Raw genomic sequence first — 20542 nt, 5'->3', positions numbered from 1 at the left:
CGTAGCCATTTACAGATAACGAACACCAATCCATGTGTCCAGCTTTCTCTCTGATAACCATCATTGTTCTAACACAAGATCCAAAACCGGGACATACATGCAAACACCTACCGAGTACTGCTGTAAAATTCTTAACCCACATTATTCACCATCGTCCTTTTCCATTTCTTCCTTGGATCTCATTTCGATTTCTCACAATGGACTTCACCATATCTCGTCTTACAGAAGATGACATACCTGGAGCTGTGAACACCATTCAGGAAGCATTTAGAGAAGATCCTTACAACCTGTGGATTTACAATGATCGATCAAAGGTAGAGTTTTTCTTCGAATCTTTCGAGCGTCGTAACAAGTATGGGTTCCGATTCGCCTATAGCTGAAATCATCACGAAGGCGTGTTTCGTGATACCTGATACCATCTCGTTTGTTCGTCACTGACACGCAATTTTTGACAGCTGAACCTAGTCAGAAACTCGGTATCTCTTGGCATTCGATGTCGATGGGGAATTCGAAACGGCTTGTTCTATGTCGCTAAAGACTCTCAAAGTCATAGAGTTTTAGGCGTTGCAATGTGGTTACCACCCAAATCTGCTGGGTCGCCAGAGACGTGGGCAGAATGGATTGACGGTTGGGCTATGTGGGCTCAACAAGTTGGTATGAATATTTGGTACGGTCGAGGTGGACTAAATGTGAAGGTAAGCAAGCTACAACCTACCGTGTATTCTGTCTCGTTTCCTTTCGCGCAGGTGCCTCAAAGTCATGAGTGCTATTTGTCTTACTGTGTTGCCGCTATTTCCATTTCTATTGTTGGTGTGAATTTCAAGCTTTCTACGAGAATTTTGTTTGACGGATTCTTTTGTTCCGAAGATGAGACTATAGACAAACGTTGCCAAGTCCTACAAGCAGCGAAGCTAAGTCATATAAGCAATGGCTAAGCTAGCCCTACTTCTGACGCTTTTGAATGTTTCTCCTCACTCCAGTGAAGTACTCTATCTCTGTCACACACCCTTTTAATAGATTCATGAGACGACCCAATGCTATCATTAGGTGCAGGGTGAAATCTCGAAGGTTGAGAATTAGTAGTCCCGAAAAGAATACTGACGTAGAATCGCCACAGCGTTATTACATCTGGAAGGACAGGCAAACGGAAGCCCAGTCCAATATTTGGACCGATCCCCAAGGATACTACTTTTTAAATATAATGGTCGTTCATCCTGACGCTCAAGGAAGAGGAATCGGAAAAGCGCTAGCAAAGGAAGTAACTGGCATTGCTGACGCAGAAGGCAAAAGATGCTATCTTGAATCCAGTCGGGATGTTCCCAACATGAAGATATACGAAACCTTCGGATTCCATTTTGAAAAGAAGATGGTTTGCGACGACGAAGGCGATACTTGCAATATCTATTGCATGGTTAGAGAACCACAAACAGACTCGAAAGGATCTAAAAAGGACGTATGAGAATGTGGCTCTATAGGTATTTGTAGATGTTAAACGGCCGTTCTCCTTCGCTAAAACCGTTAAATTATGACGATATGAATCACTTAGAGAAGATGACCGTTCTCGCCTCACAAGCACGGATTAGATGAACCTTTCTGTGTTAATGAATCGGAGAACACCAGTTTCCCAAGACTCGGCATGGTATGGTTTGTCCAATCATCATTGTCACTTTCGGTGGTTCGGAAATCCGGTAAACTCTCCAAAATCTCCGAACAAACCGAGAATGACTGGTACAATGTTCAGTACATACGTAGGAGATAGTACGGGGTAGGAACAATACATATCCTAACCTGTCGTGTCTTTGTAAAGGATGATTTCATCTGAATTGCTATTTCGGGACATCTTTTGAATCTGGTCAAGTGCTAATCGTAGGTATGAGGCGTAATGAACCATATTAAAGATAGGGCGTTGAAGAGTCTGATTTTGGTGGCAGACTCCACATCCCAAATCTTACAAACCGAATTGACATTCCTCGAATACAAGTGGTGGTGAAGGAAAGCATAGTCTGTGGTCTCCATCACAGTGCCACCGAAGTACCACCTAAGCAGACCCACGATTGCACAATTTCAATATACCATGCGTAGGTAAGTGTGCCTTTGGTAATGTGTAGACAAATTCAGGACTTTTTGACCTCTTTTCCTCCCATGCTGTCCTGCAACACATGTTTACAATTGAGGTCGAGGAAGAATGTCAATTGATCAAACCGCATGAGATGAAAGACGTTGCGATATAAGTATACCCAGGCCAGGTATGAGTGAGCGATTTATTCTAGACGAACCTCTCTGGGTCAGGTTTTCATTTGGGCGCATGTCAATTATTGATGGAGCGTTGGTAAAAAGTTGAGCTTATCTTTTTATCGGCTCCGATGCGTAATTTTATCCCTGCACTGGAAATTTTAGCTCAGAATCAGAATCCTAGCTTTTATCAAAATAAAAATTCCCTTTCAATTTGATAATTTGATATTTCTGACTTCCACTGTACTTCTCCATTACTCTCCGCATTCCCCTACAATCCTCACCTCCTCCATTTCAGGAGTTCTAGGAGTATGGCGTTAGCGACAAGAATGATGAGGTTACCAACTTCAGCTGTTGGTCTTCGAACTATCGCCCAACGATCATATGCGACATCAAATCGGGTCCTTCTCTCAAGTGCGCGACCCAATGCCAGAGGCAATGTCAACAAGTCTGCAATCTCCCAAATTGCTCAACGTACTTACGCAGATGTCGCTCCTGTTACTGTCAAGAAGCCAAAGCGGTTTAGATTCTTGAGATATAGTTGGCGTCTCACATATTTGTCTTTGATCGGAGGGGCCGCTTATCTTGGATATGAAGTTTGGGAACTTCGACATCCAGAGGAGCAATTCCTGCCAGATCCAACCAAGAAAAACTTGGTCATTCTTGGTACGCACAATACGTGTCTCCACTTTCCACATGGATAGCTGACATCAATTGGCCAGGTACTGGATGGGGTGCTGTTTCTCTTTTGAAGAAACTCGACACGGAAAACTACAATGTTATTGTCATCTCCCCACGAAACTACTTCCTGTTCACTCCTCTTTTGCCATCATGCACAACCGGTACCGTCGAGCACAGATCTATTATGGAGCCTATCAGAAGCATAACCAGACATAAGAAAGCTGCTGTCAAATTCTACGAAGCCGAAGCCACTAAAATCGACCCCGAGAAGAAGACTATCTCCATCAACGACAACTCTGATGTCAAAGGAGCTTCCCACACAACCGAGGTCTCATACGATATGTTGGTTGTCAGTGTTGGTGCAGAAAACGCAACTTTTGGAATTCCTGGTGTCAAAGAGCATTCCTGCTTCTTGAAGGAGATCGGTGACGCACAAGCAATCAGAAAGAAGATTATGGACTGTGTAGAGACTGCCACTTTCAAGGACCAATCTCCAGAGGAAGTTGAACGTCTTTTGCACATGGTTGTCGTTGGCGGTGGACCTACCGGTGTTGAATTCGCCGGTGAGCTTCAAGATTTCTTCGATCAAGATATTAAGAAGTGGGTTCCAGAAATTAGCGACAAGTTCAAGGTTACTCTCATCGAAGCTCTTCCAAACGTTCTTCCTATGTTCTCCAAGCAATTGATCGAATACACCGAGTCAACTTTCAAGGAAGAGAAGATTACTATCAAGACTAAGACGGCCGTTAAGAAGGTCACTGATAAGACCGTCGAAGCCGAGGCCACTGGACCAGATGGAAAGAAGTTCACTGAGGTCATGCCTTACGGTCTTCTTGTTTGGGCCACCGGCAACGCCGTCCGTCCTGTTGTCAAGGATCTCATGGCACAAATTCCCGCCCAAAAAGACTCAAGGAGAGGTCTCGCTGTGAACGAATATCTCGTTGTTCAAGGAACTAAGGATATTTGGGCCACTGGTGATTGCGCCGTTGCAGGATATGCACCAACAGCTCAAGTAGCATCACAAGAAGGAGCTTTCTTAGCCCGTCTCTTTAACACTATGGCAAAGACCGATACCATTGAACAGGAAATCCAAGAGTTAAGTTCATCCTTGAACCTTGGCCCTGGAAACGCCGCCCAAGTTGCAAAGGATATTGAAGCACATGAGAAGCAATTGAGAAGAATTAAGGATATCAAGCCGTTCCACTACACTCATCAAGGTTCCTTGGCATACATTGGTAGTGAAAGAGCTGTTGCAGATGTTAGCTGGTTAAATGGCAACTTTGCTACCGGTGGTAATTTGACATATTTGTTCTGGAGAAGTGCCTACTTGAGCATGTGTTTCAGCAGTAAGTTTCTACCAATCTCTTGTCTCCAAATCAGTTTAACTAACATGAATTCTAGCACGCAATCGTGTTTTGGTGGTTCTCGATTGGCTCAAGTCTAAGACTTTCGGCCGTGATGTTTCTAGAGAATAAATATTTAGAGAGAGGGGTTAAAACAGAAAATGGGTGGGCTGGTCGGGATAGATGGGAATGAGGAGCGCGTGTAACAAATAACGAATTTTCGGGATAGACTGGTTTTGGTTCCTTCTTGAACTTTGCATTGGTGTTTTTTTATAGAATCTCCGGCTCGAGCTCGTGGAGAGTCGTTCGGGGAGTTCGAGGGCGCTGCTATACTATACTTGAAGGATTGAATGAATATGATTATTTTTCTTCTCTTTCTAATGTGCGGTTTCACAATTTGGGAGTGTGATGTGTTTGTCATGTGAAATAGGTACAGTATATATTTCTACATCGATGCTGGTTTCTGTTAAAGCAAGAGTTGTCCCACTATCCCCTTCTCGACCATAAACTTAATCCTTCCCCCTAAATAAAGAATTTGACCAAGCAATCCTCGTGCACAGTGCCATAGCCTCATCTGCACCACGACTCTACGAGTACCTGTAGATTGGCTGTACCGAACAGTTTGCCCCTCCCACCACCCTCCAAAATAAGCGCGCGGATCATAGAGGAAGTAAACGACATATACGTACATCGTGTGCTCCACTCTGCTCCTTCTTCACCTCATCTACTACGGTTAATCCTCCAATTATAGAATGAGACTAGATGGAATTTGTAGGGCCTCGTTCGCCACTCTACTGGATTTGCTACTCTTCAACTCTATCAATGTGAAATACTCATAAGGTTAATCGTAAAGAAAACCCCATTCACTCGTGCAAGGAAGAGAAAGTATTGATCTGACCACTTACTTCCTCAATTCCTCAATCCCTCAGAAGCATCACCAACCTATGGTTATTTTGAAAGCACCAAATGTAGACATCCCCTCGAATCATGCAGACAAAAACTAGGTATTTACAATCAATAGGTATTCTAGAACTTTCCAGAACATTTGAACCATAAATAGACCTTTCTCGCCTTTGGGGTTATACAAGAGGCGTGGGTGGCATCATCTATTTGTCTTATATGTATGTAGTACTGAAGGAGGAAGTTTGCCTTTCCCTCTCGTGTACTATCGGATCGGCATCGCAGGCTTGCTGTTCGTCCTACAGGGTGTTGCCGACGAACTCAAATGGGATGGATGGGAAGATCAATGAATCCAAAAAGATTCAAAGTCGGAAGTTAGGGTTCGGAACCTATTGATATATGTTTGACATATTGAGGAATACTGATGTTGAGTGGCCTTTCGTGACTCGGGTCCAGAGGTGTTGCCGGATCAGGGTGGTTCGGGTATGTGTTTTGGGCTTCATATCATGAGAGAGTTGTTTGAGAGTCGTGTGTGGTTGTCGGGTTATAGGTAAAGATATGTAGGTAGGTATTGAAGATTTACAAGTAGATGAAAATGGATGAAATGAGTACCTACCTAGCAGTTATCAATATCGTCAACCTTCCGATAATGATAAAGGTAGAGGAGGCAAAGTCATATAATATAATACAATATGTGTAGAATCAATTTTATATCTATCAATCAACCAATACTCCATCCATACAAGGGATTCTATGACATTCTTTGCCATGCGAGGCTGACTTATTAATTATATGTATTACTGGTCATACAATACTCATCTGTCTAATATTTCTGTACCCTCCCGTACCAGGCATTGAATTATATGCGTGGCCCTCTCGTTGCCTACGCTCCTACGTTATCATTTGACTTTTACCCCAACCAGTAGTCGCCTTCACCACAAATTTACTACGTTGACTGAGCTGTGCTTTAAGCGGAAAGAAACCAATAGAAAGATTCAAAAGCTCAACCTACCAAATTTAGTGCGGTTCCGTCATATTCTAACGACGCTACCTTAACTAATACAGCCATATCTTAGAGCTGTCTTGATCTCCAACACAACCTCTTCTTTCCATAAATTCTTACAAAAACATCCATCCATCCATCCTTCCTGAAAGTTCAATCTATCTTTCATCCACCTTCTCTTTCTTACTTTGATAAAGTCTCTTTTAATATTAAACTCTATCACCATTTGAAAGGTCAATTTACAATTAGAACTGAATATTTGTTACGACTGTCAAGGTCAACCCTCTATCAAAATGTCTGCTGAACCCGACCACGTCGAGCACAAGAAGAAGGTCAATCTCAAGTAAGTATATCTTCATCTGCCAGTTCATTACCTGGAGAAGCCATCATACTAATATCATTGCTAGTGATGCATCTGGTGCTGAGCACAAAGGCGTAAGTCGATCTACCAACCGCCACTATATGACGATAACAAAATCGAGATCAAAAACTAACTAATTCTTCAAACGATAGAATGATGATATTGCAACTGCCATCTTAAAGAAGAAGAAGAAGCCAAACTCGTTGATGTGAGTATATCCAGCAAACACCCCACCTCGACCAAAGATCGGAACTGACAGGCGGTGGCAACAGGGTTACTGATGCTATCAACGATGATAACTCTGTTATCGCTCTCTCCAACAATACCATGGAAACTTTACAATTGTTCCGTGGCGATACCGTTTTAGTTAAGGGAAAGAAGCGCAAGGACACTGTTCTCATTGTTCTCGCTGATGATGATCTCGATGACGGAAGCGCACGCATGAACCGTGTTGTTAGACATAACCTCCGTGTTAAGCACGGTGACGTTATTACCGTTCACCCATGTCCGGATATCAAATATGTGAGTATTAAAGAGTCTGCGGACATCTCCAAGATGCTAATATGTCATTAGGCCAAGCGCATTGCAGTCCTGCCTATTGCCGATACTGTCGAAGGTCTCACCGGATCTTTATTCGATGTTTTCTTAGCACCATATTTCCGCGAAGCCTACCGACCTGTACGACAAGGCGATCTTTTCACAGTTCGCGGTGGTATGAGACAAGTTGAGTTCAAGGTTGTTGAGGTCGACCCTCCCGAGTACGGAATCGTAGCCCAAGATACAGTTATTCACTGCGAAGGAGAGCCCATCCAGCGTGAAGACGAAGAAGGCAATTTGAATGAGGTCGGATACGATGACATTGGAGGATGCAGAAAGCAAATGGCACAGATCAGAGAGATGGTTGAGTTGCCATTAAGACATCCCCAATTATTTAAGTCTATCGGTATCAAGCCTCCTCGTGGTGTTCTCATGTTTGGTCCACCAGGTACTGGTAAGACACTCATGGCCAGAGCCGTTGCAAACGAGACCGGTGCTTTCTTCTTCTTGATCAACGGACCCGAGATTATGTCAAAGATGGCCGGTGAATCCGAATCGAATTTGCGCAAGGCTTTCGAAGAGGCTGAAAAGAACTCGCCTGCGATCATCTTCATCGACGAGATCGACTCTATTGCACCAAAGCGTGACAAGACCAACGGAGAAGTCGAACGTCGTGTTGTCTCGCAATTGCTTACCCTTATGGACGGTATGAAGGCTAGATCCAATGTTGTTGTCATGGCCGCCACAAACAGACCTAACTCCATCGACCCTGCTCTCCGTCGTTTCGGTCGTTTCGATCGTGAAGTCGATATTGGTATCCCTGATCCAACCGGTCGTCTTGAAATTCTTCAAATCCACACCAAGAACATGAAGTTGGGTGAGGATGTTGATCTCGAACAAATCGCCTCCGAGACTCACGGTTACGTCGGTTCTGATGTTGCCTCCCTCTGCTCCGAAGCTGCTATGCAGCAAATTCGTGAAAAGATGGATCTTATCGATCTTGATGAAGATACTATCGATGCCGAGGTTCTCGACTCCCTTGGTGTTACCATGGACAACTTCCGTTTCGCTCTCGGTGTTTCCAACCCATCTGCTCTTCGCGAAGTTGCAGTTGTCGAAGTTCCAAACGTTCGCTGGGACGATATCGGAGGATTGGAAGAGGTCAAGCGCGAGCTCATCGAGAGCGTGCAATACCCTGTCGATCACCCAGAAAAGTTCCTCAAGTTTGGTCTTTCTCCATCTCGTGGTGTCTTGTTTTACGGCCCTCCTGGTACTGGTAAGACCTTGCTTGCCAAGGCTGTTGCCAACGAGTGTTCTGCAAACTTCATTTCCGTTAAGGGTCCAGAATTGCTGAGTATGTGGTTCGGTGAATCTGAGTCCAACATCAGAGATATTTTCGACAAGGCTCGTGCTGCCGCACCTTGTGTTGTTTTCCTCGATGAGCTTGATTCTATTGCCAAGTCTCGTGGTGGATCCAACGGCGATGCTGGTGGAGCTTCTGACCGTGTTGTCAACCAACTTTTGACTGGTAAGTTCATTTATGTTTCTAGCATGTGTGAATGGAGGCTAACTTTAAATAGAAATGGATGGTATGACCTCGAAAAAGAACGTCTTCGTCATTGGTGCTACCAACAGACCTGAGCAACTTGACAATGCTCTTTGCAGACCTGGTCGTCTTGACACCCTTGTCTACGTTCCACTTCCTAACGAGAGCTCTCGTGCTGGTATCTTGAAGGCACAACTCAGGAAGACCCCAGTCGCCGATGATGTTGATCTCAGCTACATTGCATCCCGTACTCACGGCTTCTCTGGTGCTGATTTGGGATTCATCACCCAACGTGCCGTCAAGCTCGCCATCAAGGAATCTATTTCTTTGGACATCGAACGCCGCAAGGCTCTCGAGGCCGCTGGTGGTGACGTTGACATGGAAGAAGAGGACGTTGAGGACCCAGTTCCAAAATTGACCAAGGCTCATTTCGAAGAGGCCATGTCACAAGCCAGACGATCCGTTTCTGATGTCGAAATCCGCCGGTATGAGGCATTCGCTCAGAGCATGAAGAGCTCTGGGCCTGGAGCTTTCTTCAAGTTCCCAGAAGCTGGCGAGGCCGCCGAGGCTAACGGAGGAGGTGCTGGTGGATTTGGTGATGCTGGAAATGACGACAGCCTTTACGACTAAATCTGTACTCTTAATATCATATTTTTACGTCATTTTACAGCATAAATGAGGAGCTAACGATTGGGAGGGCATTTGGCCCGGTGGGCTTTGACGTAGAGGCTAGAGATTTCTGCAGATCAAAGTTGCACTCATGACCCCTAAAAGTCATTGTATGAAGGGTTGGGGGAGGTCTGGAGAGTTTCATTCATGGCGATATGTGGCCAAGGTGGTGCCCTTAGCATAGAATACCTTATAAAAACATATTTCATTACAATTCGATCTTGCATGTGTGAAGTGATTGGTAGGAGATATAATGACCCATAAAGACCTGTTGAAATAATTTTAATCCTACAAACGCCGCGTGAGCACGGCGCCTCGACTATTCTACGTTAAATTTATTGCACAAGAGAATCATGTCGAATATCATGTATACGCCCAGAACATTCCCGGCCTTGTAATCCCTCATCATTCCCAAATCCCAAATGTTCTTTTGAACTCCTAGTATACTCCATAGGTAGTATACTCATTGCATAGAATGCAGAAAATACTGCATGCCGGCCACCCATGCATCAGTTCCATTTCTCTGCTTCAAATGTGTCGTGCTATCTTGATAAATGATGTAAATAATAGAGGCGGATCTGGAAGAGTTTTTTGGAAGTCGATTCCGATTTGCCCATGCATCCATATTGAATCCACCAGTTCCTTCCTTTAGATGTCTGTATTTTATACCGAGGGGATCCCAGAACAAACGCAGGTTAATACCAGTGATATATACCCTTCCCCGCTTCTTCGTCTCCTCTTTACGCCAATGCCGATTCTTCATCACCCCTCCTTACTCAACTCCCAGAAATGCAACAACCCCGAAGACATTCGAGGGTTCACTCCACAACCTCACAAACAGCTTCTAATGACTCCCTCGTAATCCTCACTCCTTCATCCACGACGCTTTTCGGCAACGCGAGACTTTGTCCCCTTTCACCTCTTCCTTTGGGCGCGGCGTCTTTTTCTTTAGCTTCCTTTTCCTTTCTGTCTGAGGATCCGTTGGTGGAGGGGTGAGGGGATGAGTTGGAGGGGTCGGATGAAGCGAGTGCTATTGTATCGGCACGGATGTCTTCAAGTACTTTGGCGATGAGCAGCGGGAATGTAGTGTAGTGACCCGAACGCAGGAGGGAAAGCGCGTGGTTTTGAATTAGGGTTGGCCAGTTTGTGGGAGATGAGTGGAGGGAGTGAAGGAGGGTTTCTTGGATTCTGTTAAGGGGAGAGGTCAGTTCATTTTTGGATTGGAAGAAGCGAGGGCGGAGGCAAAAACGTACTTAGCAACATGGCCATCCTTTAATAATATCGAATTTATCTGCGAGCGCAAATCCGCATCTTGGGTTGTGGGCGTGTAGTTTGCGGCGCTTTTTGATACGCGCACAGGGGTGGTGGGTTCGGAGGCCATTTCGATGGGGTATGTAGATTTGGGGCTGGATAGATGCGGTTTTGCTATGGTGTGCTTGCTTAAATATGTAGGGACGGGCGATAGGAGGGAGGAGTTGAGTGGGGGATTGGGGATAAGACGGGATGGGTAGATAATTGATAGTGTACAATGCGAGAGGAAACTTGGGGCATGCGATTTCCAAGGAAGAACGGAGATTTGGGTAGATACTGGACTTGGGCTGTGGAATTGATGGCTTGTTGTATGTTTTTTGAGACCTCGTCGGCGAGGCTGGATTGAAGGCTGAATTTATTTGTGTGTTGGACCAATGAGGTAATCGGATGGAGATTTGGTGATCATGTGGGGTAGGATTAGTATTTTGATAAAGACAGTTCGGTAAACGAGGGGTTTTGCTTTTATCATCAGATTCATACTTTATTTTGCTTTCATAATATATCTTGCGTGATTAGTCTATTTCCATATTCATTGGAATTTACGTATACCTCAATATTTTCATCACGGCTTCACTTCAGTTGTCTACTTTCGATCCGGACATTCTTATATATATCTACAGCTGAATCAGCCTCAGCTCCAGGAATACATTCTACATAGGCGAAGCGTATTATTATTATCACACCCATGAACCATCTCATCGTCCAATGGATCGTCATACTATTTTCACACTCCACCATAAAGTGAAACCATGAAACCCTTTCATAAGTTTCATAGGCAAACAACCACGCAAAGTCTATTCTATTCCCATCTTTTTTCCAAACGCTTTGCTTCAATCCATTGGGTGAGAAGATGACTGTGCCTAGACGATGAAAATGGACGCTTCATCCAATGCCGTGTTGAATTCAGTTCAATTCTTATAAGCCACGGTATTTCTGTGTTGAAAGACTGGATCAGATACTCGCAAGGTCGAATCAATGATGTAGGTTCCCTTTCTTTACCTATTACCTTTCTCCGGAGTGTTTGATCAGCTTGCTCCTTTGGTCGTCTTCCCGTTGATTGTATTACTCCTTCTTCTACTTTGATTTCCCATATGTTTATTCCTCTGTTTCCTCAGCCTTTGTTTCTTCTCTGGAAACATCTTTTCTTCTTGCATCTCTTTTCTCTCTTTGCGTGCCTGTCATGATGCACCAGCATTCATTATGCACAGCGCCGTTGCCACTTGACATCGAATGAACAGCTCATCGTTATAACGGAACGGGGACCAAACACTAGAACTTCGGAATTTCATTTTCCCCCTTTTCTCTCAAGAACTGCGTCATCAGTCGGCAGGTACCATTCTGGCGCGAACTACCTTTTCAAATAGCATCATTATTTTTTCATAAAAGTAAATCCAACGCTCGGTTGGGTTGTATCAGACAAATTACGTCGCGAAAGCAAGGCTATTGTGGTGTGTTGAGTCGGATCATCCAGTACAAACGAAGGATCTCAAACGTGACGAGTTTCAACACCTGGCAAACTCTTTCAACTCCCGTCAACACGAACTGTCTGGAGAGCATTATTCTGATCCTTATTACGATCTAATTATTGGATACATCATTCAACTCAAGACTTCCATCAGGACGGTGATCCAGGTTTGGGCTACATTCGAACCTTTTTTCTTTTGCAAGACCTGAAGGTCTGCAGAGATATCACCAATCGATTCAAGATGCGGCGGCATCTTTTAGCCACTATTTCTTGGTTATTGTGTATTCTACGTCTTACAAACGCCTTGTCACTTGCAAACTTCCAATTGGTCTCACCAACCGCAGTTTCGTTGGTTTGCTTTGTGGAATATAATACCGCAATCTCAGACTGCAAACTATCAGACTTCAACAATGGGTGTTCCCTTGACTGCCAATCAGCCTTAACATCAAAAGCTACATGTGTTAGTAATGCTTGTTCGAAAGATAATGTAGCTTCCAATACGTTATTGGGAATCGTCAAAGGTGGTGGAATCATTGCAGCTTTATGTCCGAATATCAAAAGTTCTACTACGAAATCAAGATCAACCTCGGCTACAACGGAGACGAAAACTTCGACTTTGAATGTGAGTACGACATCATCAAGTTCGCAATCGACTCCAACTTCAACACCAACACCAACTCCGACTCCGACTTCGACTTCGTCCCAAAGCTCTAGTTTCACTGCTGCTACGACGACATTTTCTGCGCTTCCTACGACAACCCAATCTACGATCGCGGATACTTCGAGTTCCGCTCAAACTTCGAATACTCAAACATCATCATCACCATCGTCCACTTCATCAAAATCCACAATATCTAATTCTTCAGAATCGACATCTACTTTTTCCAGTACGAATACGAATACAGACACAAGTGCCAGCACAACACTGACCACGACCCAAGCACAATCCACTACATCCATATCTACAAAAACTACAGCAACAACATCAAAGTCAACAACGACAACAACCGCGGCATCGAAGAACGGGAATGGGAATGGGGTTAGTGGAGGCGGAAGCCCGTTTGATATCGATGCGAATAGTGGTGGTTTGCCAACTGAGTTCGGCAAATTATCACAAAGATGGATAGCGGGCGTGGTGTTGATTTATGGAGGATTGGGTGTATGGTTTCTCGTTTGAGATGTGGGAGGTTAGAATTTATGGGGACTGTGGGATTGAGTTGAAAATGATAATGTTTATAAGACTTTTAGGTGTTTTGTTCTGGTTATGGTTTGTACGATTAGAGCTGCGGGATCCGACAGATCAGATTATCATGTTATTTGGACTGAGAAATGATTTGGAAAGAGATGAAGAGAGGCATGACATGGCATGGCCGGCGTGATATGTATATTATTTTATGACTTTATGAACAAACTTGAGAGATGAGTATGGGAGATGGAGGATGGGAGATGCAGGATCAAATGAACGAGAACATGGGTTGAGATTTGGATACGTGGATCGCGATTCTGGATAGCATAGGATGAGATGACATGCGATGGGATGGGATGGGATGGTTTTCATACAACAGAAACAGAGATAGGTCATGAAATGCAAGTAAGCAATAAACAAACTAAATAACGAATCTATATCTTTACATCAATATTCTCATGAGCACGGCACAAGATGCCCCTAACTCTCTGCGCTTTGTATACGCACATCTTGTGAGCCAGCGAGCGAGCAGATGCTGCATTTATATATATACGTCCATTTCGGTTCTACTGAGATATGATAACTTTCCCCTTTGGAAATAACTCATGTTTCTCATGTTTCTCTTTAGATACTCGCATGAGTCGCATGAGTCGCATCACGAACTTGGAAATGGTGGATATGTGGAATGGATTCGAGAGGCTGGAAATGCCGGGATATGTCTGGGTATGTATGTGTATGCGTGGATATAGATATAGATATAGATATATACCTTATAAATCACAAGCCAGAACCAGAGCTCGAGCCAGAGCCAGAGCCAGAGCCAATTATCTGAAAGTTTCTGAAAGTTGGTAGAAGACTGGGATTCCAGGATACTTTGTGCGTGGAGGGGGAATGGAGGGTAGGGGGTATGGAAGGAAGGAAGGGGTGAGAATGAAGGATAGGGATAGGGATAGGGATTGGGATAGGGATAGGGATTGAGGGAACATTGGTTAGGTACCTAGCTATTAGGTAGTCCGTTTAAATAGTCAGTTTAGGTTGAAGTTCAAAGTTCAAAATCCAAAATCCAAAATCCAATACGCATGAGCGAGGAAAAAAGAAAAAACAAAAGGAAACCATAGAAAATTCTAAATACATCCATGGGCCCAGCACACCATATAATCCGTATGAGAGTCATAACTTCGTGTATTCATGCTACCTAGGTACTTATCCCCATCACCAATCCATCACCATCCATCCATCCCCGTCTGTGTATAAACATTTCCGTTCTTAGAGAGGTGAAATAAAGACATATGTATATATATCTATCGATATGTGATCGATATTTGATTCATGAATACATACATACATATATACAAACATGTAAGAACCCCTTCCCCAGTTCCAAAATGCCAAATTCAAACCGCACGTATGAGGATAATGCGGCAAAGTACCTCACACCTACCTAGTATCTAGACATGTATCTCCCAAGAAAAAGAGAAATAAAAATAAAAATAATCTAGACCTTTTCCCCCAACTCCTTGAATATGCCCAGGTATCTCAGCAACAGCAACAGCAACATAGTTAGCAACAGCAACAGTAACATAGTTAGCAACAACAACAACAACAACAAAGTAAATTCACAATTTTACCTCTTCACCCCCTTCACTCCAATCCCATACACATCATACATCCTCCTCTTCACAAACCCCACAATGACACCTCCCACCTAAAAGAAAACACTCCTCTTCTTCTGCACCTTTGTCATTTTCTTGCCTCCGAAAAATCCGCTCGAGCTAGCCGTTCCACTCCCCGGCGCTTGCAAATAAGGACTATTAATCTGCGCCTGCGGTCTCGCCTGCGACGACGAAGAAGGACCACTCCCCATCCCCATCCCCACCGCATAGCCAGCCGGATCGGGCCCGGTACTCATCGGTCTCGCCGGCATGGGCGCACTATACGGCGCACTGTACGGTGTTGTGATCGTCGGTCTCTGCGGCGCCTGCTGCGGCGCAAACTGAATTCTCTGTCCCGGATTCGCATTCCCATTCGCATTCCCATTAACCGGCATAACACCATACTGTTTCCGCAAACGTTCCGTCTCCTTTGCAATCTCGGCATCGCGTCTGCGCTGTTCCTTTTCTTCCTGCTCCAACATCTTCCTAATCCGCTTCTCTTCTAACAATTCCATACGCTGGCGTTCTCGCTCCTCGGCTTCCACCAACGCTTTGAGACGCGCGGTTTCGGCGTCGATTTCCCACTGCGTGCGTGCATTTACTGTTGGCGGGGGCGAGGGGCCCGTCGGAAGTGGATGCGACGTACGACGGGGCGGGAGACCGGGCATGATTCCCCCCGACATCACGGGAGATATAGAAGGCCTACCGTTTTCTCGAATGACGGGACCGCTATTGTTGCGCTTGCGCAACGCCCCTGGAGTTTCATTGGGTGAACTGATGTTAAACATTTCGCGACTGGCATTGAAGAATATATCCTTAATCACGGCAGCCGACAATAAAAGTACGACTTCCAAACCCTTGAAATCTTCAACATCAACTCGATGCATATTGGGTTGGTAAATGGTAAGATCCTTGCCCCCTTTGAACATAGCCACTGGGATATCCGGCTCCTTATTCCTCTTTCCTTCTGCCGTCTTGCCCGAGAGGAAGCACGACAAATCTTTCGAGAACTTCCCATCCTTCTTCCACTTAAACGCCACTTTCGGCGTGAAATCCGAGAATGCAGGATCGCTCTGGCTGCGATCGAGCGCCGAGGCCGACGGGGCCCGAAAACTAATTTGCGGCATCTCGAATTCCCAATACGCTGAACTATTCCACGAGCCCGCGATTTGCTTTACCAGGACCTGCTGATCCGGATTGTACAATTGGATGGTGAAGCTATTCGGCACGATGGGTACGGGCGGGGGCGGAATGCCATTTTGAGCGCGAACTTCGGCCTGGGAGAGCGTGGGCTGCGTCCATTCGGGCTGCACCAAGACTTCCGCATAGAGGACGTCGGGATTACAGGAATCGTAGAGAGCGACGGCGTAGCAATTTTTCGAGGCAGGCAGATTGCTATCGGGTCTGCGGAAGAGGTATTCGGGTTGCAGGTCGGAGCCATCCTGACGGAGGAAGATGGGAGTGGAGAGAGGGGTATCGGTCGAAGCTTTGAAGAAGAAGGTGGGGAGGTTTTCGTCAAGCATGATGATTTGATGGAGGTAAGGGAGGGGGCTGCTACAGGATGTGATGTGATGTGTGTGGTTGGTCTTTCAAGGCTTTTCAAATCGTTCAGAAGCAAATAGGTAAAGGGACGATGTGTTGGAGGTTTCTTGATTATCACTCTGAAACACAGAACACAATTAGTAGTAGTAGCTAGGCAGATCTAATAAATCTCGGCACCGCTGCGAATACGATTCGTACAAAGTTGATATGTGTATGATATATACTTGTAACCTTGACGTACCTATCAACTCAAATGCGCAAGGTGGATATCCATTGCCCTTTTCACAGGGCTATGAAGTATCTGAAGTGCCCGTAGATGAGGCTGAGCCTTCCCGCTCACATGCATTCACCACGCGTAAACCATTGTATAGAGTAAAGAAGATGTCTTGGAATATTCCTTGATGAATCAGATCTGCAAACAATTCTATGCTCTATGAACGTTTATTGGTTCGATTAGGTTTCGGTATCGTTATCCCCATAGCCAATTTCTATTTTTACATCGTTGATCCTTTAGTATTGTAATCGACGTGCTTATATAAGCTTCTTTCTATATATCATTGGTATCGTCACCAGGAAGTTAAGCATGTTAATTCGCTGCTTCGAAGTTTGTTTCTCTATGATGTTATACTCAGGTTACGTACGTTTTCTTCTACCCGAGGGAGGCTTCGCATCCTCACTAGTATCCAGCAGATTCCGATTGCAACCTAGATAGGCTTTCTCCACGTATTATACGAGAGAGTGTGCAAATGTTTATCAAATGCTTCAATGCTGGCTACCTGTTAGACAGGATACCCAAATCAATTAGTCGAACATTAATCCCTACTAATCAACATGAAACCCTAACTAAAAACTCAAATCAAGGGACAGAAAAGTCGTCAATCGATAAATCTCTGTAAATCGCGGTAGATTTCTGCCGGATATCCAATCAATCTTCTTCATTTGATGTAAATGTCTTCCTATTTCCTAGTGTTCCTTTTCCACGCAAGCCAACCCAGCCCCTCTCAGCTTTACCCAAGGAAAATGTCCTAAGGTTGACTTGTCCCTATCGGCTACCCGTATGTCCCAACCACGAGTTTCATCCAAGAACTCCCTTCCACAGTCAAATTCGACCAAAAACCGACTATTCAACCATTCATCTCATGATACGCCTCATATAAAAATATGACCAAAAGATACCAAAACAGCTAGCTAGCCGAAAAAATAATAAACTGGATTGACCCTGAATTGTAATCTCCAAAATTCCGTTTCCAATACACATACACTATCCCAAAAATTGGTGATATCGCCTACTTTCGCTATGCAGTGTAAACCAGTGCAGCAACTCCAAGAAATAATGTCCAATCCAAATGTTCGATTAGATCATATAATGCCGCCGGGAGGGTCGTATATGGAATTGTTTCCACCGCGACCACCATTTCTACCGTCCAGACCTGCGCTTCCAGGGACATCTTGTATTCCAGGTTCCGTATTGGGGCTGATTTTTCTCAACATGAACATAGGCTTTTTGCCTTCCTTATCCAATTGTTTAAATAGAATCAGCGGTTTTTCTTCCATACCCAAACATCTTTCTTTATCCCCATAGACGATGTATAAAGCGTATTGTTCCCAGGGTGCGTTGATATTGTATTTTTTTAATGCAGCAGGTAAAACCTTGTAGCATGGGTCTTCCATACTGACGCGGAAGGATTTGAATATTTCGACTGAGGCGCCACCCCCACCAGAAGGTGGTTCAAGGGCCGGTGTTTGGGCTCGCCGTGAGGGTGCTGGCTTGGTACTGTCGCGAGAGTATGTCGATGGAGGATATTGGTCGTTATCGTTCTGAGGGAAATTGCTGCGGCCTGGTGTGGGTTGTTGATCGGCTCGGTACGAGCGTGAGGCTAAAGTGGATCCACTCATATGGGAAGGAGGGGAAGTCGGAGAGGGTTGATTGGGCGAAGGCTGTCCAGGCGACAGTGACTGAGAGCCGTTATTCATAGCATTGAGGTGAGAGGAAGAGAGGACTGCCCGCTCGGCAGCATTTGCAGGATCAAGAGCGTGTTCCATCATAGATCTATCCTGGCTAGATTGTAAATTGAATGTAGGAGACGCATTCTTTGGCGTTGATTCCAGAAACAGCTTTTTCGTTGAGAACTTTCGCGAGAGTCCGCCTGACTGACTTGAAGAGGGTGTAGGTGCAGGGGGTGAAATCGTATTGGTATTATCGTAAGAATATAGGCTTTGATTGTTGGTCCCAGGAGGATGGTATGGCAAAGGCTGCCCTTCCTTATGCATTCGAAATACCGGCAAGAGATCTTCCCTCAATCGAGTGTACTCAGAAGTCAGCCTTCGTAATTCCATCTCTGCAACGCTCATTCGTTCGTCTCGTAATCGTAATTGTTCGACTAGATTTTTGATGTCTTTGAGTGTCGCGGTGGCATACTGGGCCTCGGCGTCCGCTGCTGCAGAGGAAGTCAGTTTGATTATTCGGTAACATCCAATCGACCAACTCACAAAGTGGCACATAGTGGTCACTCTCAATAGGCACGTCTTGCTTAATCTTGATGTCGTAAACGTTCTTAAGAATTGTGAGTCGATGCCCCACACTTGCTATTCCCATCTCCTTTAGGTCGGTATGTTGTAATGCTACCAATGCTTCCCCAACAATTTCGTTTTCTATCCCACTCAATTAGATAAGAGGTTAAGGACAAGCAATATTGCTTTAAAGCATACCTAAGAATTGATCGCCATACTGCCGCAGTCCCAGACTACCTACAAAATCGGCGCAATCATCTGCAGTCCATTCCGTTATGATAGAATCTGGTAAAGAGTCCATGATGCCATGATTGCCATACGTAGTTGGGGTGTGTTCGCTGGAAGAAAGGCCATCGGAATCCTCTGAATCGTTGGCGAGAACTGGGGAACTGTTATGCACACTTCTCTCGTACTCGTCGTCCGCATCAGATTCCGGATATGCTGTGCCGGACTCGAATGCCATAATTATACTGCAAAAGAAAAATGGTAAAGTTGCGCAAAATAGAGCAAAAGGCTTTGTCGCGGCGATTCAAACCAAGTTCCTTACAAGAATCGTAGGTGCAGATGAAGTCGCTTAACCTTCTATGAAGGCGAGGTCAAAGCTCTGCGCTTAAATCTATGGAGTAGGAGTAAGAAGCCGCTGGTGGGTTCGCCGGTAAGTTAGCTCTCTTCCTTTCTTTTTATGGCTGATGAGCTGGGTCGCAGAGTGAGCACAAAGTAATAATTGATGATTCAGAGTGAAGCGGGCGGGTTAACGGGTTTCTCGGTGGATGAAATAAGTGAATGCCTCAAATGGTAGTAGTGTCGTCCTTTGAGGGTGAAAATGTATCAGAATTAGATGACCATTAATGGTAGTATTCAAAACAACTTTGGTATCACGCATCTGGAAGCCAGAAAAGCTGACATCAGATTTTCTAGAAAGGGGGGTAGGAATTTATCACTGAAAGTGTATGGAAACGAGTAGTACCATCCATATCACGGCTGTAATTTGCCTTACAAGTATGGTAAGTTGGTAACATTACCTCCGTGGATAATGTTTACGTCCAATATAACAATAAATGAACGACCTTCTAATTTCCTCTCTAAGTCCCACCCAAGCAGCCACAGACAGAAGCATACAATATCCAATGAAATCATGCCAGTACTCCAGACTAGGATCTATACATTAACCAACAAATAGCACTTCGGAGAAATTAATTGGCCATTCCCTAATTTGGGATCGCGAGCGTTAAAATATACCTAGGGGAACGGCCCCATAAATATCCTCAGAGTATTTAAAGTAAATAGGTATTGATCTTCATCATCATCTCATTAGTACTAAGAAATAGCTGCAATTCGCGCGATAGTCGCCGTTTGTTTGCTTATTTGACGACGACATTGTGGAAATATTATCACTCCATGCACATCACCTACAGAAAAACAATGCATGTAGTGCAGTACCTGAATCAAGATCAATTCAGGTTTTGTCGAAGTGGACGAAGAGTCTCACACTACATCATGTGTATGTGTGTACCTTGAGTGTAGCCGCGAATGAAAGTAATCTTTTGATATATAGACTCATCAAGAGCATTATAAAAGTAGGAAAGAAAAAAAAAACACAATC

General features: G+C 44.6%; 7 protein-coding genes across 7 annotated transcripts; 4 read left to right on the top strand and 3 right to left on the bottom strand.

The window, feature by feature from the left end:
• Window positions 1–197: 197 nt before the first annotated feature.
• Window positions 198–1459, top strand: EAE97_008889 (uncharacterized protein; the record flags this gene model as incomplete). The annotated part of the gene is made up of 3 exons (XM_038879404.1): window positions 198–314; window positions 456–695; window positions 1118–1459. The coding sequence occupies 3 exons, from the start codon at window positions 198–200 to the stop codon at window positions 1457–1459; spliced, it is 699 nt and encodes a 232-aa protein (XP_038729915.1).
• A 1102-nt stretch (window positions 1460–2561) lies between these two features.
• EAE97_008888 (uncharacterized protein) lies at window positions 2562–4388 on the top strand (the record flags this gene model as incomplete). Its single annotated transcript, XM_038879403.1, has 3 exons — window positions 2562–2898; window positions 2955–4259; window positions 4315–4388. The coding sequence occupies 3 exons, from the start codon at window positions 2562–2564 to the stop codon at window positions 4386–4388; spliced, it is 1716 nt and encodes a 571-aa protein (XP_038729914.1).
• A 2064-nt stretch (window positions 4389–6452) lies between these two features.
• Window positions 6453–9233, top strand: EAE97_008887 (uncharacterized protein; the record flags this gene model as incomplete). Its single annotated transcript, XM_038879402.1, has 6 exons — window positions 6453–6502; window positions 6567–6594; window positions 6673–6728; window positions 6793–7042; window positions 7094–8585; window positions 8638–9233. The coding sequence occupies 6 exons, from the start codon at window positions 6453–6455 to the stop codon at window positions 9231–9233; spliced, it is 2472 nt and encodes an 823-aa protein (XP_038729913.1).
• Window positions 9234–10090: 857 nt separating this feature from the next.
• On the bottom strand, window positions 10091–10653 carry EAE97_008886 (uncharacterized protein; the record flags this gene model as incomplete). Its single annotated transcript, XM_038879401.1, has 2 exons — window positions 10091–10460; window positions 10526–10653. The coding sequence occupies 2 exons, from the start codon at window positions 10651–10653 to the stop codon at window positions 10091–10093; spliced, it is 498 nt and encodes a 165-aa protein (XP_038729912.1).
• Window positions 10654–12289: 1636 nt separating this feature from the next.
• Window positions 12290–13225, top strand: EAE97_008885 (uncharacterized protein; the record flags this gene model as incomplete). The annotated part of the gene is made up of 1 exon (XM_038879400.1): window positions 12290–13225. The coding sequence occupies one exon, from the start codon at window positions 12290–12292 to the stop codon at window positions 13223–13225; it is 936 nt and encodes a 311-aa protein (XP_038729911.1).
• Window positions 13226–14939: 1714 nt separating this feature from the next.
• On the bottom strand, window positions 14940–16409 carry EAE97_008884 (uncharacterized protein; the record flags this gene model as incomplete). Its single annotated transcript, XM_038879399.1, has 1 exon — window positions 14940–16409. One exon carries the CDS (start codon window positions 16407–16409, stop codon window positions 14940–14942), a length of 1470 nt encoding a protein of 489 aa, XP_038729910.1.
• A 1378-nt stretch (window positions 16410–17787) lies between these two features.
• EAE97_008883 (uncharacterized protein) lies at window positions 17788–19402 on the bottom strand (the record flags this gene model as incomplete). The annotated part of the gene is made up of 3 exons (XM_038879398.1): window positions 17788–18866; window positions 18919–19080; window positions 19138–19402. 3 exons carry the CDS (start codon window positions 19400–19402, stop codon window positions 17788–17790), a joined length of 1506 nt encoding a protein of 501 aa, XP_038729909.1.
• Between the last annotated feature and the right edge of the window lie 1140 nt (window positions 19403–20542).

This window comes from Botrytis byssoidea, assembly GCF_014898295.1.
Source record: "Botrytis byssoidea strain MUCL 94 chromosome Unknown BBYS_019, whole genome shotgun sequence".
NCBI classification, from domain to species: domain Eukaryota; kingdom Fungi; phylum Ascomycota; class Leotiomycetes; order Helotiales; family Sclerotiniaceae; genus Botrytis; species Botrytis byssoidea.
The sequence above is the reverse complement of the archived record's forward strand: the minus strand, read 5'-3'. Positions and strand labels throughout refer to the sequence as shown.